General features: G+C 39.2%; 1 protein-coding gene across 4 annotated transcripts; it reads right to left on the reverse strand.

Annotated features, from left to right (window-relative positions):
* Positions 1 to 24,767, reverse strand: C13H5orf63 (chromosome 13 C5orf63 homolog). 4 transcript variants are annotated; one of them, XM_057490573.1, is made up of 6 exons: positions 24,682 to 24,727; positions 23,159 to 23,218; positions 22,839 to 22,973; positions 12,817 to 12,937; positions 1,778 to 1,834; positions 1 to 622 (listed from the first exon to the last, which is right to left on the reverse strand). In XM_057490573.1, the coding sequence occupies exons 4-6, from the start codon at positions 12,928 to 12,930 to the stop codon at positions 458 to 460; spliced, it is 336 nt and encodes a 111-aa protein (XP_057346556.1). In that variant the 5' UTR covers positions 12,931 to 12,937; positions 22,839 to 22,973; positions 23,159 to 23,218; positions 24,682 to 24,727; the 3' UTR covers positions 1 to 457. The 4 variants fall into 4 exon arrangements, with proteins under 4 accessions (XP_057346556.1, XP_057346553.1, XP_036759106.1 ...); XM_057490570.1 differs by having other exon boundaries at positions 1 to 634; XM_036903211.2 differs by lacking the exon at positions 23,159 to 23,218 and having other exon boundaries at positions 1 to 634; positions 24,682 to 24,767.
* Positions 24,768 to 25,523: the final 756 nt, after the last annotated feature.

Consider the following 25,523-nt stretch of genomic DNA (forward strand, 5'->3'; position numbering starts at 1 on the left):
TATTTGTTAAAACATCCCTTATTGACTGTGCACAGTTATTAACAATTCACATTTCATTTTATCTACTGAGTGGAAGAGCATTTATTCTCTCATTAAAAAATTAAGCCCTTAGGGCAGCAGCAGGGATGCAGAGCCTTCCTCCTATAAACAGCACTGTCCAGTGAATGTGAAATGCTTCCACTTGAATTCAAAAGGGAAAAATAAATAAAACAAATGGATCTCTCCCCTCTACATCATCTCCTCCTTGCCAATATACTCTTCTTATTTTAAAAAATGCCAATAGGTGAACAGTCCCCACATTGCTACTTCCATCAATCAAAAGGATTATCATTTATTTGGCACATGGAGTACAGAATAATGTTAGGGCTGAGGTGAAGTGACAAAAGGAGTATGAGGCTGTGGTCGTTTCCTCAGGAAGATGCCTTCTGAACAAGGAGGGCATTCACAAAGGTATTCATCAGCCTTCAGCACCTTGCTGCTCAAGTTTCTGGAGGTCGCTTTCAAGTTTTGAGATGTTTACACGATGCATCATCAGAAACTGGCCATTCAGATGAAAAACAGGGATGTCAAATTTATACCTTTCATACCACGCAGTGTTTTCTGGAAGTGTGATGTCCACCTCCTGTAAAATAAACTGAAATGGAGATAGACTAAAGCCCTACATTTTAGAGAACATGGGAACAACTGCAGTGACAAACTGATCCCCAGACTAGTTCTAATGCAGAGGTTTTTGTTGTTATTTGTTTGAAATCCAAAATGATCTAATGGCCCGATTTCCACAACTTGATTTCAGTATATTCCCTAACTCCCAATTTTGCTACTTTCTGTTACACCTTATGTTATATTCAGCATCCAGTACTGCTCAGTTCTCAATGAAATAAAATATTTTCCAATTGGGAAGCTGCCTGAGAATCAGGACAGACCTGTTTTGGTTCTAAGAATGGGAAAGGTGTCATGGTTTGCTTCAGGAAAATGTTTCCATGGAAATGACAAAATAAGATAAAAAGGATGGGGACAAAAGTTTAAAGAAAGCATGAATACTATACCTGCTAGTTAACTTTGATCCATATTAAGAGTCAGAGTAAGAAAACCAGTACTGCTCAGAGAAAAACACTTAGAAGTAATGAGTTTTATGGAAATTAGCTCTAAAAATCTCTCTCTGAAGAATAGAAAGAGAATTTAAATGAAAATCATTTAATCTCTTTTCCTAAAGAAAGGAACCAGGCAGATACTTTATACCCCATACACTATCCGCTCCGTATCCTAAAGTCCCACTGTATTCTACAGGTATCCCCTGCTTTTCAAAAGTTCTTGTTACGCCACTTCACCTTTTACAAAAGACCTACATTAGTACTTGTTTTTGCTAACCAGAAGGAATCCAAAGACGATTTTAAATTTTACAAAATATGGTGAAAAGTGAAAATAGTGTTCAGCCTGTTTTGCAACAAGCCATTAGTGAGGCAAGTGTGTACCACGACCAGCAAGAGTGGCACAGCTGAGCTCTTTCCCTGGGAACTACACTCAGTACCTGACTTATCAAGCCACCCATAGATTTAAACTGTCTGAGCAGCTATACTTTGTATCTATTTATTTTGTGCATCTGTTAGCAAAATGTGTCCTAAGGTACCAGAAATGCCCAAGAGAGGTTATTTTTTGGATCTGGGAACACTCAAGAAAAAATTCCAAATAAATTAATGGTAATTACTTGTGCCCTTTATGCATGAAAGCTTTCATGGGGACTGCTCCACTCTTGGATAGTGGAGGAAACCTGTATTACCCTGTTTTTATAAGGTTCCAGTACTTCCTTGGCTTCATCACAAAGAGGGCATGGATCCTACAGGAAAAAAAAAAAGTCATTAAATCCAAAGAGTTGCATGCAGCTTGACAAAAACCACAAGCAGCAGATTATACTTATACCAGGCTAATTACACTGTTTTATTTCCAAAGCAAAACACTGCCACAGAATCTTATAAATAGCTAGTATTTCATCATAAATGGGCTCTCATATTTTGTGGTTGTTTTGTCGTGATTTTTTTCCATAAACAAATCTACCTATCTATTTCTCCATGTATATAATAAATTTAGATGCTTACATTTGTTAGACATATTTACTATGTATATGTATGTGTATATAATATATACATAGACACATATATATGTGTAACAAATGTAAGCATCTTAATTTATTACATATATGGACAGATGGATATATATACACACAAAAAAAAATTTTAATATTTATGGGGAGACTGTGAAAAAGATGAAGTAAAAAGGCAAGGTGGAAACTTCCTCCCACATACACACCAAGGAAGCAACTACAGCAAATACAAATAAGCCTGAAAAAGACCTGAAGACTGAATAACAGACCATCTACACCTGGGGAAGAAGACCACACAGAGAATGGTAAAGTAGCAGAGCTGCGATGGAGGGGGACCCAAGCCCTTCCCTGATTCCAGCCTCAAGCAGGAGGGAGAGGATGGAGAAGAGAGAGGATAAGCTCTTAGGAACTCTGCACAACTGACCCTGGAGATCTGCTGTGGAAAACAAGTCCACATTACACTGGGCTTTGGTGATTAGTAGGGCTGGACACCAGGGAGAGTTGGAGCACTCTGGGAGGCTGAGACTCCTGCCACGTGTGAAGGACAGTCATGCTCTGTTGGTCCTGCTGAGGCCCAACACAGAGGTGGCAGTTTGGAAGGTTTACCAGCAGTGGGAAGTGTGGGTGGAAGTCAGAGGGAGCTCTCTCTGCAGGAGAAAGGGCAGGTGGACAGCACTTCTCCAGCCCTCCCTCAGCCCAACTGCTCAATACTTGCAGGAGCCAGCCCCAAATGCTCCATCCCCCTCACTGGCATTTTAGCCCCAAGGGGCTTCCCTGCGTGTGGGCCCACCCTACCTGCTCCACCCAGCAGTGGTCAGACTTTGCTGACTGGCAGGCAGAGGGAAGCTTTCCAAGCTTTCCTGGCCCTCTCTCAGCCCAACTAGGGGGTGCCTGTGGGAGCCAGCTCGAATGCTCCTTCCTCCTTGCTGGCAGCCCAGTTCTGCCCCTATGCTCCCCTTGGTACCCACCCCACCCACTCTGCTGGCCCAGCAGTGCTGCCATCACTGCCAGGCAGGCAGAGGGTAGGCCCATCCACAATGATCCCAGCAGAAGCACAGCTGGAAGGCCCACAAAGGGCCTCTGCTAACAGATCAGCTACTGTCAGTAGAAACAAAGGTGGACAGTCTACAGCCCACCAACAGCAACTGCAGCTCCACTGCAAAGGAGAACCAGGCATAGGTGAGCAAAGAGTTGAGCTTCTGGGCACCACAGAACACCTTCTTTAAAAAGCCATTACTCTCCAGACCAGGAAGCATAGCAGATCTATGTAATACAAAGGAAGAAACACAGAAACCCTGACAAAATGAGGAGGTAGAGGAATAGGTTCCATACAAAAGAACAGGGTAAGACACCAGAAAGAAGGTCAAATGAAATGGAGATCACCAATCTTCTTGATAAAGATTTCAAAATAACAGTCATAAATATACTCACTGATCTGTGGAAAAGTACTGACAATCTTCAGGATGACTTCAACAAAGAGATAGAAGAGTGGAAAAAGAGCCACTCAGAGCTGAAGGACATGGTAACTGAAATGAAAAATACAATGGAGGGAACGAACAATACATTGCTGCAAGCAGAAGAGACAATCAGTGAGAAGGAAATTAGAAAACAGGAAAAAAATGAAGCTGGGGAACAGAAAGGAAAAAGAATCTCTAGAAATGAGAGGATGCTAAGAGAGCTGTGTGACCAATCCAAATTAAACAATATTTGCATAATAGGGGTACCAGAAAGAGAAAAGAGACAAAGGAGTAGAAAGTCTCTTTGAAGAAATAATTGCTGAAAAATTCCCCAATCTGGGGAAAGAAACAGATACCCAGTTCCTAGAAGTGCAGAAAGCCCCTAATATAAAAAAAGGAACCCCAGAAAGACATATAATAACTAAAATGACAAATATTAAGGATAAAGAGAGGGTATTGAAAGCAGTAGAGAGAACAAAAAATTACTTACAAGGGAAACCTTGTAAGTAGGGCAGCTTTCTCAGCAGAAACTTTACAGAGTAGAAGGGAGTGACATGAAATATCTAATATATTGAAACAGAAGGATCTTCAACCAAGCATCTTCTACCCAGTAAGGTTATCATTCAGAATTGAAGGGGAAATTAAAATGTCCTAGATAAACGAAAGTTAAAGGAATTTACCACCACTAAACTAGCCTTACAGGATATGTTAAATGGACTTCTGTAGATGGAAATGTTCTCAAGCCTAGATATTTTCATCAGTGAAAATGAACTCACAGTAAAGGTAGTAGGCCAATTACTAACTAAGCAAGTATGAAGTTAAAAAAAAATAGGAAAAAAAACCCCCAAAGTAGTGAAACCAACGACACAAAAATCAGTCAAGAGATACCCAAAAAATGCAGATTTTGACATCTAATACATAAAGTGTGGGGGAGGAGGAAGAATGAAAAAGAAATACTTTTAGAGCCCATTAGAAATAGAGCAACCATCAATTTAATATAGACTGTTATATACTTAAGAAACTATCTATGAACCTTATGGTAACCACAAGCCAAAAGCCTATAATAGATATACAAAAAAAATTTTTTTAAATAAATCCAGTCACAGCACTAAAGAAAACTATCAAATAACAAGAGAGGAAGAAAGTAACAGAGAGGAACTATAAAAAAGAAAACAGAAAACAATTAGTAAAATGGCAATAAGCACAGACCTATCCATAACTATCTTAAATGTAAATCGACAGAATGTGCCAATCAAAAGACACAGAGTGGCAGAATGGGTAAAGAAACAAGACCCATCTATTTGCAGTCTACAAGAGACTCATTTCAGACCTAAAGACATACTTAAACAAAGTGAAGGGATGGAATAAGTTATTTCATGTAAATAATAGGGAGAAAAAAGCAGGACTAACAGTACTTACATCAGACAAAATAAACTTCAAAACAAAGAAGGTAACAAGAGACAAAGAGGGACATTACATAATGACAAAGGGGTCAGTCCAACAAGTGGATATAACAATTATAAATATCTATGCACCCAACATAGGAGCTAAATATGTAAAACAAATACTAACAGAACTAAAGGGAGAAACAAGAGTGCAACTCAATCATATTAGGGGACTTTACCACAACACTTACAACAATGGACAGATCAACTAGACAGAAAATTAAGGAAACAGGCACTGAACAACACACTAGATCAGAAAGACTTAACAGATATATACAGAACATTCCACCCAAAAGCAGCAAGATACCTTTTTCTCAAGTGCACATGGAAATTCTCCAGAATAGAACACATATTAGGAAACAGAGAGCCTCAATAAATTAAAAAAGATTGAAATTGTAGCACATATCATTTCAGATCACAATGATATGAAACTAGAAATAAATGACACAAAGAAAACAGCAACCCACAAATACATAAACGCTAAATAACATGCTTCTAAATAATCAATGGGCAAATGAACAAATTAAAACAGACATCAAGCAACACATAGAGACAAATGAAAACAAAAGTACAACAGCTCAAAATATGTGGGACACCACAAAAGTGGTTCTATAGGGAAGTACACAGCAATACAGCCCTGCCTCAAGAAATAAGAACAATCCCAAATAGTCTAAACTCACAACTAAACAAACTAGAAAAGAAAGAACAAATGAAGCAACAAAGACAGTAGAAGGAAGGACATAATAAAAATAAGAGCAGAAATAAATAGAGAAGACTAAAACAATAGAAAAATCAATAAAACCAAGAGTTGGTTCTCTGAGAAGATAAACAAAATAAATAAACCCCTAGCCAGACTTACTAAGAAAAGAGGACACAAATAAACAAGATTAGGAACAAAAGGAATAGTTACAACTGACACCACAAAAATACAAAGAATTATTAGAGAATTCTATGAAAATTATATGCTAATAAATTGGACAACTTAGAAGAAATGGAAAAATTCCATATAAATGTACAACTTTCCAAGACTGACCCAGGAAGAAGCAGAAAATCTGAACAGACCAATTACCAATAATGAAATTGATAATCAAAACTTCCAACAAACAAAATTCCAGGTCCAGATGGCTTCACAGCTGAATTCTACCAAACATTTAAAGAAGAGCTAATACCCGTCCTTCTTAACATATTCCAAAATGTAGAAGAGGAGGGAATACTTCCAAACACATTCTGTGAGGCCAACATCACTCTAATACCAAAATCAGGCAAAGATACTACAAAAAAAGAAAATTTTAGACCAATATCTCTGGTGAACATAGATGTAAAAATTGTCAACAAAATATTAGCAAACCAAATTTAAAAATATATCAAAAGGATCATCCATCATGACCAGACCAAGTGGTATTTATTCCAGGGATACAAAGATGGCACAATATTTGTAAACCAATCAATGTCATACAAACATTAACAAAAAGAAGGGTAAAAACCATATTATCATGTCACCAGATGTTGAAAAAGCATTTGACAAAATTCAACATCCATTCATGATAAAAACTCTCAACAAAATGGGTATAGAAGGTACATACCTCAACATAATGAAGGTCATAGGTGAAAAACCCACAGCTAATGGTGGAAAGCTGAAAGCCTTTCCTCTAAGATCAGAAAGGAATAATTACAACTGACACCACCATGGAAATCCACTCTCACCACTTTTATTCAACATAGTACAGCAAGTCCTAGCCATGGAAATCAGACAAGATAAAGAGATAAAAGGCATCCAAATTGGTAAGGAAGAAGTTAAACTGTCACTCTTTGCAGATGACATGATACTATATAGAGAAAACCCTAAAGACTCCACCAAATAACTATTAGAACTAGTAACTGGATTCAGTCAAGTTGCAGGATACAAAATTAATACACAGAAATCTGTTGCATTCCTTTATACTAACAAGAAACTAGCAGAAAGAGAAATCTGGAAAACAATTCCATTTACAATTGCATTAAAATTATTAAGTGCCTAGGAATAAATCTAACCAAAGAGGCAAAAGATCTGTACTCTGAAAACTAAAGACACTCATGAGAGAAATTAAAGAGGACACAAATAAATGGAAATCTGTCCTGTGCTCATGGATAGGAAGAATATTGCCAAAATGGCTATCCTGCTGAAAGCAATTTACAGATTCAATGCAATCCCTATCAAAATACCAATGTCATTTTTAAATGAACTGGAGTAAATAATCCTAAAATTCACAAGGAACCACAAAATGCCCCAAATAGCCAAAGCAATTCTGATAAAGAAGAATAAAGCTGGGGGTATTATGCTCCCTAACTTCAAGCTATCCTAAAAAGCTACAGTAATCAAAGCAGTTTGGTTCTGCCACAACAACAGATCCATAGGTCAATGGAACAGGATAGAGAGCCCAGAAATAAACCCACACATATATGACCAATTAATATATAATAAAGGAACAGCAAATATACAATGGGAAAATGAGAGTTTCTTCAATAACTTGTGTTGGGAAAACTGGACAGCTACATGAAAGACAATGAAACTGGATTACTGTCTAACTCCATATACAAAAGCAAACTCAAAATGGATTAAATACTTAAATGTAAGACATGAAACTATAAAACTCTTAGAAGAAAACAAAGGCAAACATCTCTTGAATATAAGTATGAGCAACACCTCCCTGGGCAAGGGAAACAAAATAAAAAGTGAACAAGTGGGATACATCAAACTAAAAAGCTTCTCTGTACAGCAAAGGACACCTGAATCAGCAGAATAAAAAGCCATCCTACAGTATGGGAGAATATATTCATAAATGATTTATGTGATAAGGAGTTAACACCCAAAATACATAAAGAGCGCATACAACTCAACACCAAAAAAACAAATAACCCTATTAAAAAATGGGTGGATGACCTGAACAGACACTTCTCTAAAGAAGAAATACAGATGGCCAACAGGCACGTGAAAGGATGCTCCATTTCAGTAATCATCTGGGAAATGCAAATCAAAACCACAATGAGATAGCACCTTCCACGAGTCAGAATAGCCACTATCCAAAAGGCAAGAAATAACAAGTGATGGCAAGGATGTGGAGAAAAGGGAACCCTCCTACATTGTTGGTGGGAATGTAAATTGGTACAGCCACTGTGGAAAGCAGTATGGAGGTTCCTCAAAAAGCTAAAAATAGAAATACCATTCAACCCAGTAATTCCACTTCTAGGAATTTACCCAAAGAAAACAAAATCCCTGATGTGAAAAGTTATCTGTTCCCTTATGTTTATTGCCACATTATTTACAACAGCCAAGATATGGAAGCAATCTAAGTGTCTATCAACAGATGAATGGATAAAGAAAATGTGGTACATGTGCATGATGGAATATTATTCAGTCATTAAAAAGAAAAGAAATTTTTCCATTTGTGACAACATGGATGGACCTACAGGGTATTATGCTAAGTGAATAATCCAGGTCGAGAAAGACAAATACCATAGGATTTCACTTATTTGCAGAATCTAAAAACAAAACAAAACAAAATGAACAAAACAGTAGACTCAGGTACACTGAGTGGTGATTGGTGGCTATCATGGGGGAGGGGTTGCGGTGGGGGGGAGGGGAGGGTGAAGGGGTAAAGGAGCACAAAAATTTTCAGTCATGATATGCTTTTGAGACAGGGACCATGGGATTAGGCAAAGTAAGGTGAGGGCCTCTGGAGAAAAAGCAGAGCAAGATAATTACAGTCAGAACAATGTAGCAATGTGCAAAGAAGTCCCTATTGGAACTCTGTGATAAGCATTAGGCAAAGTCAGAGTCACACTAATTCTCTAGGGTAAAGATACCAGACTAGGAATATAGACATCTTCAGTGAGATCAGGTAAAACTCAAAAGGCCAGCAGTAACTTGACCTGGAATGTTTGAGTGTTCTGCAGATAAAGAAAAGTGTCTCAGCATAACCCGTGACTTCACCGTATCAATTTAAAACATGACACTGTAAAATTTACCTTAGCCTGCTAAAAGGCCCAGCTTACTTTAACCTTACCTATGTGCTATATTTCCTTCTCTGATCCTAACCAAGTAATCTGCAACTTAGGAAAAAGACTAATTTAGTAAGCAAGCCCAACTATAAACAGCCCAAGAAGTTAAGAAGTAAAATTCTTAACTTAATTCAGCAAACAGGCAACAAACCAGCCCACCTTGGGGGCAGGGTAGGCGGTCTTAATTGACATACTCCCAGAGGGAAACTGCTACCTTGAGAAAGAATCAGAGCAGAAATTTTTTTCTATTACTCATCAAAAATGAGCACTCTGGGACCATTCAACAAGTCTGCACCCCTAACCCTTTACCCTCATTCCTGAAAATCCTCAACTGCGCATAAAACCCCTAGACAATGAGCCAACCACGGACTCTCTTGTCCCCTCCTGGCGTGAGCCAGGAGCTCTGTCCTCTCACTTTATCTCTAAATAAAAGCCTGTACCTTGCTCTCCTACCTTGAGTGTTTGTGAAGCTCATTCTTCAGCTTCATGAACAAGAACCCTGGCATCACTTTGGTCATGGAGATGGTAGCACAGCATGGATAATATAGCCAGTGATTCTGTATCATCCCTGTGTTGACAGATGGTGGCTGCACTATTTAGGGTCAGGACTTAATAATGTGGGTAATTGCTGAACCACTGTTGTATACTTGAGACTAATACAAGACTGTATAGCAATATAGTTCAATAAAAAAATCAGATATTTACATTTATTTTTTGTTACTGGTTCATCTAATTGATATCTGGGAAGATGATTTTTCACTGATCTATAGTCCTAGGACTTTGTGCTTTCTATGTCAGAAGCATCTTTCTGGCCTGGCTGATATCACCAGAATGACTTAAAGTCAGTTGTGACTGGGGGACAGTGAGCTTTGCAAGCCTATTTTTCCTTCTCAGTCCATAGGAATAAATCCATTGAGATGGAGTTAGATAGTGACTGCCCCATCTTTAAAAAGGGAAAAATCTCTATTTACTTTGGGTGATGATTTTACCAAATTCTTCAGTGTTTTGCCTGTTTTCTCAATAAAATTGTCAGCAGCGGTTTCCCAAACTAATTCTCTGTCTGAGGATCAAGGAAACTTAAGTGCCCATTGTTATCTGCACTCTTTAACCACCTACTGGATAAGTCTGTTGAGCATGCTATGGATTGTTGGGATTTTAAAGGCTTCTCAGTCCTTCACTCTATGACCAGGGACCAGGTTCTCTTGCATGAGCTCCAAATAGACTCAACATTACTGATGCTTATATAAAACCTGCTTTTTAACATGACAGGAAGAGATGTGTTGTTATGTTAAAGAAAGGCCCCTCCTCCAGCTTAACTCACAGCTTGCTGTGAAGTAAAGACCCAGATCACCAAAAGGCATTTTCGCTTCAGAAGGGTCTTTCTGGCCCTAACTTCCAGGCTTACAGAATTAGGTTCATCATGTGATTATTAGCATTAACCAGTAAGAAACAAATTATGGATAGTCTGGTATTTTAAAGTGACTGTGTTGAAATTTTCTGAGAAAGTTTAAAAAAGTCAACAGAGGATCTTAAAAGCAAAAGCAAAACAAGAAAAAGCTAAATTGCAGAACTACCAACATTTTGCTTTTATATTTAAAAACTTTAGGAGAGTCTAGATTAGGGTTTTTGTTTAGTTTTGTTTTTTAAACATGGAAGTCTGTTCAAATTATCACAGGTATATGTATTTTTATGAGGAAGGTTCATTGAATTTTAAAAAGGCCTATGAACCGAAAAAAGGGTCAGACCCATTGGTTTAGACCATTCAAACATCCTTTTCTGGGATTTTCCATGGTGTCAATAGAGCACTTATTTACTCTGAGTTGTAGTAGTAGACATTTGTTGGGTTGGTCATCCACCTCCTGCTTTGTAGTAGGTAGTTCCAGCAAGGTTGGAACATTTGACTTAGGCTGAGGCAATCCCTAATGGTTTAGGGATTGACCAATCAGAGCCAGTGGAAACTGAGATGCTTTTGCTGGAGTTTCTGTAGATACCCAATGTATGAGATCTGGGGTTTCAGATTGCTGCAGTCATCCATGAAGAGTCAGAGTGAGGACAGATTTAACCCAGGGGATGTGGAGCTGAAGAGATCGGTACATGCTTAGTTTCTGATTCAAGTTACTGCGGAACCAGATCAACCCATAAATATCTCTTTTTTGTCTAAGTCACTCTGGGAAGTACTTTCTATTATTTATAACTGAAAGACAACTGATACTGTACTTTTTCTTTCATTGGATTGTGAACTGAAGATGACTGTTACTTTACAGGCTTAATGAACACAAATCAAGGGTTCAATACGCATTTTAAGCTGAAAGGAAGATTAGTGTGGTTTTTTTGGCAAACATATTCAGCCAACTTGGCTATTGCTCATAGTTAGGCTTAGTGAGCAGTTTAGTCTTAAGGAATTCTTTTACTTTTGTGGTTAATTCTCACATGCATCTTTCATATGTAGATATAGATGATGAAATATTTTGTTACATGATTTCCAACAGTGTGGTATATACTTATAGATATGGAAAATATTTAGATTAACTATTGTCAGTAAGAAATTTATTTTAAAAACACTTAAATTTTGTTATTAGATAACCACAGGTATCTTCAAATTACTAAAATGACTGAATCTGAAAAATCTATTAAACAAGAGACCTTTCTTGTTTGAACTATAGTATTATTAATTTAATTCTATTACCCAACCCTCTATTTCTTTCTGATTATAAATCTCACAAAATAATGTTAATGTGCAAAGGAAACTAGCAATGTTCATATTATAAATTTCAGGGGGAAAAAGCTCTTAAAAAATTAAACTAGCTTTATGGCTTAAAACTAGTGTTAGGGATAAGAAAGCACGTATGGTCAATTCTTTTTATTTATGGATTCCATATTTGGGGACTTGCCTATTCTAAAATATATTTGTAACCCAAAATCAATACTTATGGCAGTTCTGCTGTCATTCATGGACATACACTTGAACAGAGCAGCGAAAAATTTGAGTTGCCCAAAGACCACCTGCCCAGCTGAGGTCAAACAAGACAATGCTCTGCCTTATTTCAGCTCTTATATTGTAAACATGTGTCCTTTCCACGATTTATTTAGTGCCACTTCTTCACATTTTTGTGTTTTTGTTGATTTTGCTGTTTAAAATGTTCCCCAAGCATAGTGCTGAAGTGCTGTCTAGTGTTTCTAAGCACAAGAAGGCTGTGCTGTGCCTTATGGAGAAAATACTGTGTTCAGGCATGCGTTTTATATATACAGTGCTATTGGTCGTAAGTTCACTGTTAGTGAATCAACAATATATTTTAAATATGCTGTCCTTAACAGAAGCATACATAAAACAAGGTTATGTATTGATTGATTGACAAAAATGTGACCAGAAGTTTATGGGTATCTAGTCCTACATTTCTTCTAGGAGCAATGGTTCAGTATTACCTAATTCAGCTTTATGGAATGTAAGTATCACAAATAATGAGCATTGACTATATTTTTAAGTGATACATTTGTAAACATCATATTCTAATCTGATAGTTCTTTCTTTCAAGGTAGGAATCAGAAAACTATTAAATATATTGCTTTACCCTCTGATAATTGTGAGACAATGAATTATCTGGGTAGGCAACAGTTACTACTTCTGTAACTGAACAGAAAAATTAAGGAACAGGTCTGAAAAAAGTTTATTCCATTGCTTTCTTAAATAGACAACTTTCTTAAATAGACAACTTTCTTCATCCAACAATTTTAATACTTTATGTTTTTAAAGTAGTAATTTTACTTTTTCACTCTGTACCTTTGTGAATAAGGTCAGCACAGGCAGAGTAGTCTTGGAGGCAGAGAGGTTTCTGAGGAGGAGTCGAAAGGAGTATTTGGCAAGTTGCATGCTATTTCTCTGAAACCAGAGCATCTTAATTCTGCCAAAAGAAAAATAGGCCAGTAAATTTATGTGCCCTTGACTTTGCTCTTTATAGTATGAACAGTAAGCTGCAAGCCGATGATGGAGTTTGAAGACTTCAGAGTTTGTTCTTGGAGTCCTGGAGTGTCAGACAGGCCCAGATGTTTGGCAGGTCTCCATGACATCCCAACAGTCACTGTATTCCAAACAAAACAGAATTTAGAATGGGAAAAAAAATACATATTTATAGATAAGCTGTGTGCCTAACCACTTGGTTTCTGTAAGCAAACTGCATGGATTTATTAATTTAAATACAAAATTTAATTTTACCTTCAGATTTTGCCAACATCCTGATGATTCCCTAAGATGGGGAGGTTTCCTGAGATGGTACTTATTGGCAGAGATAACTCATCTTATTGGCAAGCATTCAACTACAGCCATGCACCTTCATGGTAAAGGAAACAACAGGGTAGAGCACAAGTCTCCAGCTGCAGATTAAGGCTATCACAAGATCTGTGCATCCTCTGCTGCAAGAGATGGGGAGACGCACAGCTGGGCTTAGAGAGGCTACTGGGGAGAATCAGGCCGAGCTAACTAGTCAGAAACAAAAGTCTACTCAACTTCTTAAGAAGAATTTTAAAAGGAGAGTGTCACCATTTTCGAAAACATACACAAGAGTACTGGTGTTTCTATTGGCGATATTCCAGTAAGAACAGCTTGGTAATAGCAGCATGTCAAACACTAGGCCTTGAAGCTCCCTCATCCTGCTACTCTGCTCGACATAAGGCACCGTACTTACTCCTAGTTATTCTGCTGAGCCCCCAGCTATGTCCTTAAAACTACAAAAACGGTAATTTCACTTTCAAAACACATATGCACTGTTGACTTTCTCATTTAGCTACTCGCAAGATGAATTCATTCCTGGGATCTTTATTTCTTAACTTTTACACTATCCCTCCAACTTCATCTTTCACTTTTCCCTCCCTTATTTTGACAAGTTATAGCTATGAAGGTTCTCTTTCTATTCCTTGAATACCCAGAGGTCATTTCTTCATCTGGATCTCTGCATTTGCTGCTCCTTTGCATGAAAAGCTCTTAAGTAGCTTCTCCTCTTTTGACCTGGGATCATGTCACCTCCTTAGAGATGCCTTAGTTTAACTACCTTCCCAATGTTGGCCAGCCCACCACTCTCTGTCCTTATAACTTATTACAGTTTTCTTTTATTCCCCACTATCTAGAATTATTTCTTTACCTGCATGTCCTGTGTACTACAATGTGAGTTCCAGAGGAGCAGGTACTTGTTCACCCCAGTATCTCTGAGCATCTACTATTAACCTGGCATATAGTAGGTGTTCAAATATTTGTTTCAATGTTGAAAGTTTTGGAGTGAACCTTTCTCCTCCTCTTTATTCTCACCTCCAACCCTGCCCAGACATTCAGTGTGCACAGTAGTCACTATTTGAGCAGATCTCATATCATAATTAAAGGTTAGTGCTCCTCTGGATGGCCATGAGGTTGTGGCCAGGGTGCTGTAGCTGGCCCAACCCCTTCACCACCACCTTGAATCTTACCCTGCTCTGCTTCACAGAGTGGAACAATATTATGTGCTCATCTCCCCTGGTGGCTAGGCTTCTAGTGTAAGTTTAGCTTAAAACTCAGAGAAAGACAAACTCACCAAATGACTTCACTCATTTGTGGAGTATAAAAACAAAGCAAAACTGAAGGAACAAAATAGCAGCAGACTCACAGACACGGAGAAGGGACTACTGGTTACCAAAGGGGAGGGACTAGGGAGGGTGGGTGGGGAAGGAGAAGGGGATTCAGGGGCACTATAATTCTCAATCACAATATAGGTAGGTCATGGGGAAGGCGGTACAGCATGGAGAAGACAAGTAATGACTCTATAGCATCTTATTACACTGATAGATGGTGACTGCAGTGGGGCCGGAGAACAACTTGATAATATGTGTGAATGTGGAAACCATCATAAGATTGTATGTCAATGATACTTTAATTTAAAAAAAAAAGATTAGCCTAAAACTCATTTCAAACAGAATGATATGACTTTAGAGAAAAACACCAACCCATATCAAACCAGAGTAAAGACCACAGGACAGAAAGATCGGATTCTGATCTGTGAAAACAATAATCTTCCCTTCACTCTTAACCCTGTAGTCTTCCACTTCTTCTTGGCTCTCCCTGCTACTAAACGATACTGATAATGCATAAAAAAGGAATGTGCTGAGAACTTTGCAATGATCTGCTACCCAGCATTATTCCAAGGTGGAAAGTGGATCTAAACAATTTCACAATATGCTGAGCGACTCTCAACTAAGTGTTAAGCCCTGGTATACACATTTTCCATAAATTCAGCAGAATCAAAAACTCCACTAGATAAATGTGTTTGGAGACAACAGCTTCTAAACATGGTTTTGTCTATACAGGATATATGTGAGGGGGAAAGTAGAATGTTAGTCATGTTTACACTAGGTATAAATTTCTGCACCATTGGTTTTCGGAAGGCCCTATGCCAGCAGTGGCACACACTCCTAGGGTGTAGAGTTAAGCTGCACTACATGGAGGAGGAAGACAGTGCTTGGAAATAAGAAGGATCACACCATCTCTGGCAGTGACCTATGACTACAACCAGAACAGTGAACTGCAGCTATATGCTTTTGGTGGAGGGATTTAAGATTTATTGATGTCTGGCTGATCAGGAAAGGAAAACTTACTGCTTTTACCTAGCTGAGTTGAGACTGAGGTGTTAAGGCTTTTAAAAAATTCTAGTTCATAATGGAAATCTGCTTCAGTATTTCCAACATGAAAAAACACGGCATGTGGTCTTGGCTGTGCCCAAGACAAATAAAACCTGTCATAGTAAACAAAGTTGCTATTCATTCCAGATTTGCTGGAGTATTTGTTCAAACAACCTAAAAAGCTAAGTAAAGTCTTCAGTGGTGCTAAAAACATTCTGTTTAAAACCAGTTCTCTTTTCTACTGTTAGTCTCCACTTGTTTTTTACATGCATTTAATCATTTAACATGGCACATTTGTTTATTGAGAAATTCATTAGCATTATGCAATTTTACTACCTATTTCCCAAATGCCCTAAGGCAAGTACATTTTACATTGTTAAATTAACTTATTTCTTCATAAGCACTGTATTATAAAATCATATTAGGGTCTGATATAAAGAAAAAGCTCCCTATACCGATCCTAGGCAAAAATAAGATATTAAGGCTGAAGTTCTGAATGCTGGAGTTCACTTAGTTCTAGATATAAAAAATGAAATGAAAAATGATACACTCCAGTTGGGACTCTATAATATTCTTTAGAATCTTTTACTAACTCTGTAAACCCTAACAGCATTGCTGTCAGTGTCACATTCACTGAATCATGCATTCTTGAAGTAAAATCTTAATACAGGCTACTCTGTCAATGTGACATTTTCATTAGTTCTATTATTTTTTAACAGTATCTCAGCACTATAAAAAATATTCTGAAAGGCAGTCTCTGCCTGTTAGCTCATGCCTGTGAAAGGACAACACCTTCTTGATTATGTCACTGAATTTAGTCTTGAAATATGTGTCCTTACTACACACACAAACACAATTTTATCCTTTGTATTTCGTTATATGCCTCTGTCATATGAGCAAAAAGAGCTGCATTCATAATATCAAAGAAGCACAACTGGGTCACCTTTGTCACAGACCAGAATAAAACAACAACAAAAAAGGTATAAGACTGGATTTAGAATGTGCACAGTCTAACAGTAAAGATGGTGACTCCTGCTGTTTCAAGTCCACTGCTGCTTAGAGGCACGGATCACCCTCAAACAGAATGGGAATGCTGGTTTTTCAACAAAACTGAGGCTGACTTCAGTGGTCTTTATGGTAGAATCAAACACAATATGGGGGGAGAACTGATTGGACCAATTCAGAACCACCTTGAAGCAACATAAGGAAGATAGCTTTATAACATTTTCCCTGCGAAGCACTGAAGGGCATACCATTAAAGCGACTGATTATGGTACAGAAAGAAGCCAGGGTCATTTGAGCCTTTATTAAGGATTATTCATTTCTTGCATGAAGAGCTGCCCAGGCTATGGCTGCATATCATGTATCTCAGGCTCCTGGATTCTTCAAACAGTGTGTGTGTCTGATTAGAAGGGAAATAACATTGTTCTTGCTTGAGTAGAGAAACTGACCTTCACTGACCAGAATTTTTATTCATACAAATAATCCTTTGGCACACGGAATTTCCAAGCTCACATGATCCATAACCAGCAAGCTGCAGTGTTAGTTCATGTGCAAAATCAAAAATTCTGTATAAGCCTAGGTACCGCCTTGGTTATTAACAGGTAATGTAGCTTCTTCACAAGAGTATAATGTAAATTTAATGCTGAGCTGACATTAACCAAACACTATTACTGTAGCTTTTGCTGAACCTATGTTCTATAAAGAGAGGCGCAGAGCTTCCATTTAATCATCTGTGCCCTGTGAGATGTTAAGTGCTCCATTTCACATTCATTAACATCTAAGCATAATGTTCCTATTTTTACCCAAATGACAAGAAACACATGTACACACACACACCTCTACTGGGAACAAAACATGTTCTTTTAGATGACTGAAAGTTTATATAATGAGGTGAGGTTGCTCTTAAGGGACCCATCTGGGTCACTAGGCTCTCCCTAATCCAGGGAAACAGGGACAAATGATGCCTCCTCTGCTCCTCCGTGCTTTGGGTCAGTCAACTGTCTTCAAACCTCCCTCTGTCCCAAACAAGTAGGAGCCTAGCTTGGGATATTGGGCACAAGTGTGGAGCTAAGAGTGACAAGGAGAGGCAGCCTAAGAGGACATAACCTAAGCTGAAAATTGAGCAGATTCTTTGAAGTGTCGATCCCAAGGGGCTAAGCATGGCTAGCTACAGACAGAAACAGGGAGTGGTGAGTAGAAGGCCTAACCTGGAGTGGGGCCCTCACTGGCATGGGTGGGATCTCAGGTGCTTTTCTAGCACTTCAGCCTAATAGTCATGATATCTGGCCAGGGCGACTCCCTAGGAGGTAGAACCAACTCAAATAAGATATTGCAACAAAGATCCAAAGCTAACCACCCACCCGTGGGCGCACTTGTACACAGCATCAGGCTTAGCATCATTTCTTTTTTTTGGAGGTTAACTGACATAACATTATATCATTAGCTTCAGTTGCACAACATAATGATTCAGTATTTGTATACATTGTGAAATGGTCACCACAGTTTCATTCTGACCATGCAGTTGGACTGCTGATTTGATCTCACAACATATGAAACAATGAGAAGGCCTACATTATGTCCGGTACTGGGGAGTGAGGAACAGCTCTCACACACATGCCCACCACACCCCCTACAGTTTCCAGTTGCAGATTTCAGTGCCAACAGCCTCACTGCACAGGGGCTGCACAGAAAGGGAAGCTGGAAGAGAATCAATCCCTGAAAGGAACGACTGGTCACATGAGTGCCTAGAGATTAAACCCCTTTCTATTTCCCTTTAAATCATTATCACAACTGTGGGATTTCCAAGTATCTGGATGTCTCTATTCCACTGTTTGTATTCAGTGGGTGATATGTTAATTTGCATTCAACACACTGCTCTGTGAAAAACTGTGAAATGTGGGCCTTGCCTATCCAGTAAGATAACAATTTCACCGAAGATATACAGCATTTACGTATCTACCACTTAGTACATACTCTGTCCTCATATCCCACCCCCTTCAAATTCTCAGTAAAATTAAGACTTTTTTTTCTTCATTCTGGTGAAGCCCATTTCTTTCTCTCCAAAAAAAAACTCTCAGGAAGAGAAATCAACTCCACATGCTAGATACAAGAACAAGAATTATAGAGAGATATACTTCAGTGGATTCAGGAGAAGAGAGTTAAATTCTTAACTGGAACAGTACAACTGTAGGAGAGATTACAACAGGGACATCTAATAGGCAACTTTAAATGTTATAGGAGAAATGAAGAGTATGGTGGGCTGAGACTGGAGGTGGTTTCACAAGAAAAAGATCCTAAATCATGTAGGATTTGTATATGTAGAAAACATGGGAAACATTCCAAACATGGGGTCAGGCATAAAGATGTTGAGGTAGGAATGCCGTAGCCTGTTTGATGGGAGCCACTGAGGATTTTGAACAAGGGAGTGATGAGACAAAATCAGTACTTTAGAATACTGATCTAGCAGCATGCAGCAGTAGAAAGGAGAATAAAGGGAGGAAAGAATTAGAGGTCAAGACAATCCAGGTGTGGGATGAGATTCATTCATTTATTCATTCCACAATTATATGATGTTTTCCATATATAAGCTACTATTTCAGGTTCTGGGTTCATTAGTAAATAGGAAAGCAAGGTACCTGCCCTCAGGTCTCTTTAATATCAGACATCAGATAGTAGTCAGTAGATGGGGGGAGCAAAACAAGGAGATGTGATGGCGACTAAGGCAGGTCCCTTAAATAAGGTACTCTGAGCACGCTTCATTTTTGCTGAGACTATGCAAAGGATGAGGCGATGCAAAAATCTGGAGGAGGAGCATTTTGGGGAGAGGAAACAGTAAGTGCAAAGGACTCTGAGGACAACCTGGACTTACTGGAAGAAATGAAAGGGACCATGAGGCTGAAGTACAGTAAACAAGAGGGAAGTGGCAGGAGACAGGGCTCAAAAATGGACTGTGGGGACCAGATCAGCCAAGGCCTCATGTGGTATGTTTAGGAACTGAGGTTGTAAGTATAATTAGACTTACAGGAGGGACGTGACATGATCTAATATACAATTTTAAATGATCAACTAGCCTACTGTGTGCATGGATTGTTGGGGGCAAGAGTGGATGCAGAGACCCAGTTAGGGGGCTTCTGCAGGAGTCTGGGTGAGAAAGGATGGCGGTGTGGACCAGGCAGAAACACCAGTAGGACACATCATTGTGCCATTCTCCTACGCGTCCAGAAGCCCCGCTGTGTTTGCCTCAGCCTATAGCAAGCTGAAGAATGTCATGGAAGGTGAGAGGAATCTTCAGTGTAAGCATTTATTTTAGAATCTTTGGACCTTAGCAGTCAGTTGCCAGATCACTGCTTCAGAGGAGTCTACTCAGTAATGGGATTGGTGCACATGACAATGTCAGGGAAGGGTTTCCAGGAAAACATTCAGCTGAGAAAAACAAAATGAAGATGCTTATCAAGAACAGTAATGTACATTACTATACACTAGCCCTCTAACACCCAGAGGCCCAAAGGGGATTCTGGACTAACTCCTGTCAGTACACAATGGGGCTGCATACACTGCACCCCTCCCCTCATCCTCAACCCCAAAGACACTGACTCAGCCTCTGGCCTGGAGCCAGAGAGGCACATTCTGAATTGAGAGTGTGCAACAATGTTCAGAACAATTACAACATAATGGCTGCAAAGCTGTTCCTGAAAGCCAAGAAAACCTGAATAATGTGGTTGGGTTATATCCTACATGAGGGCTTAATAGAGTTTAAAAACCAATTTGAAAATTCCTTCAATCCATAAAGATAGCATTAAGATGAGGGCAAAATCATTCTAGTTCAAGGGATGGGAACTTAAGAGCTATAACTGATAAAATTTCTTAATGTTTGGAACTGGGAAATACCTTTGGAGATGCTCTTGCTTATGGATAAAGAAACTAATGGAAAAGGAATTATGAAGGCTCCTTTTCACATTATCCTTCCTAGCCAAAATGACCCATTCCCTTTGAAGATATCACTGATATTTAATAGTGACCCAGAAAGAAGGCAATTTCATTAATACATCTTAGTCTATTGTACTTAGCTAGTAATGCTGGTTTCCTTGATATTTAAAAAGCACACAATCCCATTTCCAAAACAACTGCAATTCAAAATCCATCCATCAAGGCAATGTCTTCTATTTGTCACTTATACTCTACCTTTCCAATTCCTCTTGCCAAGGAGGCAGTTATTCTCACAACCACAAAGGACCTAAAAGGGTTTCATTCATTTTTTAGGCATTTTGTAGCCTGTAAGTTGGGAACCAACCACTCTTGAAGTCAGGCCCTCAGTTATGTGAGATTCTACAATCCTCTGAATCCTATTCTGTTACTTAAGAGCTATAACTGATAAAATTTCTTAATGTTTGGAACTGGGAAATACCTTTGGAGATGCTCTTGCTTATGGATAAAGAAACTAATGTTTAACCAAAGCCTTTCATACTGCCTTTTTCTCTTTTTGTTCATTTCTGTATATTTTCTCCTTGAACAATGCCCTATTTTTATACATAATGAGACCAGCACAGAATTTTCAGAACTAGAAGGGATCGCCAAGTTCAACCCCTTTTCCCAAAGAAATCTCAAAAAGCTTTATATATTAATCCTCAGAGTATATCAAATAACAGATACTTCATTTTGTTTAAGGCTTAATTTAAAGAAGGAGAGAATGAAGAAACTCTCAGCTTCGGATGGCAGGTTTCTTTTCCTTAGAGAATGAGGTTCTGATTTCCAAATCTAAGAAGATTCAGATTAACTTTGTTTTTGAACCTGGAGAAACAGAACTGAATTTAGATCTCTTTTTATGTCTTATGTCCTAAGATGACTCAAGTGAGTGAATTTCTATTAAACAATAGTATCCTTTCTCTTGGCTTACTGGAAGAACTACATGTTTTAAGTCACCTGTTAAAAAAAAAATCAATCTCATGTCATTTTTCTGACTAAATGAGGAGCCATTTTCCTATTATTTCATGATCAATATGAAAACGTACAGAAACAATGAGAGGAAGCTCATTTGTTTCCAGAAGTAACATTCTGGTTTCTGTTGCAATCCCATTGGCAACAGAAGGAAGCAGTATATACCACATGCCTGCCCTATGACAACACAAAATGCTGTCAACTTTGAGGTCCTCTGGAATGTTAGTAAAGTTAAAAAGATGATTGTGGCTTTCTTTTCAGTATTATTTCGGCAAACTACCTGAAAATAGTGACCATACATAGGTCCTCTATCCTTAAGGCAGGACCAAAGTATGATGTTGAGGCCCTCGGTAAGCTAATAATGTGGTATACTTTCAAATGGATCGTCTTCAAATATTGACTCAATGGGTGCTTTGAGTAGAGCATGGCAGTTCTCAGAGGAAGGGTGGACACAGGGCTGGTGGAGCCTTTTGGCTTGCATATTTCATTTAGCACAATGAAGGCCCTGCAAAGTGACCAGGCCAGATCACCTTAGAAGAAAGTTTGGCAACCATCTATTGACTTTCAAATACGTCCTTCCCTACTCCAAGCTGTTTATCAAGGCATTAGTAACTGCAGCATTTATAACTGCATCTAGTAACCCCTTGAAAGGTTAGTATTTTATATCCTTTTCTCTACCTTGTTGCCAATAATGTTTTCATACTTGTTATAGCACCAGCCTCCCTTCAGGAACACTGTCTTTTCATTTCCATAGCATGTACTAAGTGTCTGCATTGTGCCAGGCACTGTGCCAGTTATTAGAAATATAAAAGTGATTAAGATACTTACCCTGCCCTTAAGGACCTCACATCTTGGGTAGGAGAAAGATTTACAAACAAATAATTCTGTACCACAGTGATGAGGTCTATAGCAGTAAAATGAGTATTGCTAGATATTATTAGTAAAAGGCTCTGAAATCCTTGGAGATAGATACTTCCTTAAAATAGAAGGTATTTTGAGTTTTGCCTCTACCTCTGAAAACCTTATCTTCGGTAAGGACTGGACTAAAAAAGAGAATAATGCTTTCGTGCTTCTAGCTTCCCATGGCTGTAACTGGGTTGGGGAGTTAGGGATGTGGAATAATACTCAAGCAAAACTTAGCCAAAACCTTTTATTTTATATATTCTTCCTAACATGACTGTGTCCCTCAAACTTGCTATGTGATACCAGGATACTAAGGAAACTCACCTAGTTCCTGCTACCTGTGTAGTTACACATCCCTGTATCCAGATGGTTTCTTCTCTTCAAAATAATTGCAAACAAGATTAAAACTGCATGGAGGAACTATTCCAGCTGGCTTTTGGCTTCCTCTGATGTACACTCCTTGAATAAAGCAGAGGCAAATTAGATTTAAAATAAGAAACATAAAAACCTTACTACTTGTACCAGATCACCTCAAGGTCCTGCTGTGTGTGAAATTCCAAGCCCTGGCATTAGAGTGAGTGAATCTATCAACTACCTAGAGTGTGCACGTTATGAAATACAAAAACTTTAATAAAAAAACCCACTTATTTTGAAGGCATATCTTCACATTGCCTTTGACTTAAGGGTACAATAGAGCCAGGCATCTGGAATAAAATAGAAATACAGTCCAATAAATTCTCAGGTTGGAAAAATCCTCATTTCTATTACCTTACCTGCCATCAATCTATCTAAATAAAACCACATAGCCACATTTTCCTCTGGTGAAGGAGACAAAAAAATATTGATTCTTCCTTGGCAGGCAGCTTCTACTGACCACAGCAAGCATGAAGAAAGAAAATCCAGGCAGTCTGTCCGTCTAAAACATCAGCTTCACCAATCTGAATTTTCTTAACAGGACCTTTCTGATTCCAGGCAATTCCTCAGCAGAGCAGAACCCAGGTTATTAGGCTATGACCTTTCACACAGAACCATGATTAGTTCTACCTTACTCCAACATTACTATAATCACTCACTATTTCTAGGGTACCTCTTTTTCCAAATATTTTAAGTTTCAATGTATATGGCTCCAGATTTTGGTAGAGAGCTTTTCATAAGCTATTCCTCAGATAATTACAGAATGAGAAGAGCATGGTGTCTAATTGCTACCTCAACTTGTACAGTGTCATGGACACTGAAACATGGCTATAATGGCTGCATAACCAAGGAAATGTGTAGTTGCAGGAGCCTGCTTATGTGTGTAGGTAAATGTGCTAGGAAGTGTTGGCAGTATAACAGATCCTAGATGCTGTCCCTTTCCAGGAGGATCTGAGAATCTTGGGTCAAGCTGTGCCACACTATAGATTTTTTTAAGACAGTGTTCTGAAATATAATGTATTATATAAAATACTTTCTGTTAAGAAAGAATAATAAAAATCACCCAGGCAAAAACCCTCCTGTTCTTTAACGGAACAACCTTAGAAATAGACAGTTGCCTATTCATGTTAATAACAATTTTGTTGCAACTTTTCTACCTCTGGACTTATTAAAAAATTGTATGAGCTGATATTTGTCAGGGGTGACTGACAAGACTAAGTATTTATGGAGAATTGTACAGTCTTTGATTTATTCTCTCATTGTTCAGCACCCAGAGGGCTGCTTTTGCCAGATGAAGCCCAAGAGGAGGTCCAGAAATCCCCGGGACTCACAATGTTTCTACTGCACCTTTTAACCTTTTTCACCCCCAATAAAGGTCAATATGGCTGCTCAAAAATATTTATTTAAAAAGGCAGCCAATTGAGATTATATTATCACTTCATATAATTCAATTACACCTGGAACGGGTCATCTATGAATCATGAAGAAGCATGAAGTTGAGATGTTTCCTGCTTTCTCTTGAAAAGATGCGTGCGTTATATTGTTCACTTCCCAACACACACACACACGCTTACAATCTCCCCGCGGCGGCGCATGGATTTATGGTCCCCGGTTTAATTACATTCTAACAACCAGCGAAATCGGCAGAGTGCGACGCAGCAATGAGTTCGCGGGGCCCCCCTCCCGCCCGCGCACCAGCTCGGGGCGGGGGACGCGAGCGCCCACCAGCCTGCGCCAGGACGCCGGCACCCACCTGAGCCTCCCGCCGCCCACGGCGCCGCCTTCGCCGCGCACCCGGCACTTCCGCCCGAGGGCGCCCGCCCCGCTCCCCGCCCCGTGCACTTCCGCCCCGGCGGCCCGCCGCTCGGTGGGTCTTCCCACATCCCAGCAGACGGCCGCTCAGAGTGGTCGCGGCGGTGGCCACGCCTGGGCATTCAAGAGCGCAGAAAGAGAGGTGCAAAAATCAAGGACGAATTGTTAAAAAAAAAAAAAAAAAAAAAGCCACGGAAAAGTGACCCTGCCTGTTCGGGAACCATATAATAATGAGTCTCATGTGTTGGAGCCAACCTTCTGAGAATGTGCAACCCGAGCCATTTTAATCCCTCCCTGCATGCTTCCTTCCCTCCCTCCCTCCCTCCCTTCTTTCCTTCCTTCCTTCCTTCCTTCCTTCCTTCCTTCATTCCTTCCTTCCTTCCTTCCTTCCTTCCTTCCCTTCCTCCCTCCCTCCCTCCCTCCCTTCCTTCCTTCCTTCCTTCCTTCCTTCCTTCCTTCCTTCCTTCCTTCCTTCCTTCCTTCCTTCCTTCCTTCCTTCCTTCCTTCCTTCCTTCCTTCCTTCTTCCTTCCTTCCTCCCTCCCTTCTTCCTTCCTTCCCTCCCTTCCTTCCTTCCTTCCTTCCTTCCTCCCTCCCTCCCTCCCTCCCTAACGAGATGATGAATGAAACTGGAAACTCTATCCTCTTCAAACTTAAAGTTTCACAGGCAAGTCAGACATCAGGAAATTTCCCTTTAGGTAGGTCATGCATTCACTGAGCTAAGTGCTTTGAAAAGGAAGGATAATGGACCTATGAAAAGAAAGTGTGATCCAGTTGAAGAGGTA

The sequence above is a fragment of the Manis pentadactyla genome, chromosome 13, assembly GCF_030020395.1.
Source record: "Manis pentadactyla isolate mManPen7 chromosome 13, mManPen7.hap1, whole genome shotgun sequence".
Lineage (NCBI taxonomy): Eukaryota > Metazoa > Chordata > Mammalia > Pholidota > Manidae > Manis > Manis pentadactyla.

What these genes read in the sequence shown, in the direction of transcription:
- C13H5orf63 (XM_036903211.2), bottom strand. Translation starts at nt 12,930, where the DNA reads ATGCTCTGGTTTCAGAGAAATAGCATGCAACTTGCCAAATACTCCTTT. An exon ending in TGCTGACCTTATTCACAAAG is followed by an intron (nt 1,835 to 12,816) that starts GTACAGAGTGAA and finishes TTTTTCCTGTAG; the next exon opens with GATCCATGCCCTCTTTGTGA. An exon ending in TGGAACCTTATAAAAACAGG is followed by an intron (nt 635 to 1,777) that starts GTAATACAGGTT and finishes TCTCCATTTCAG; the next exon opens with TTTATTTTACAGGAGGTGGA.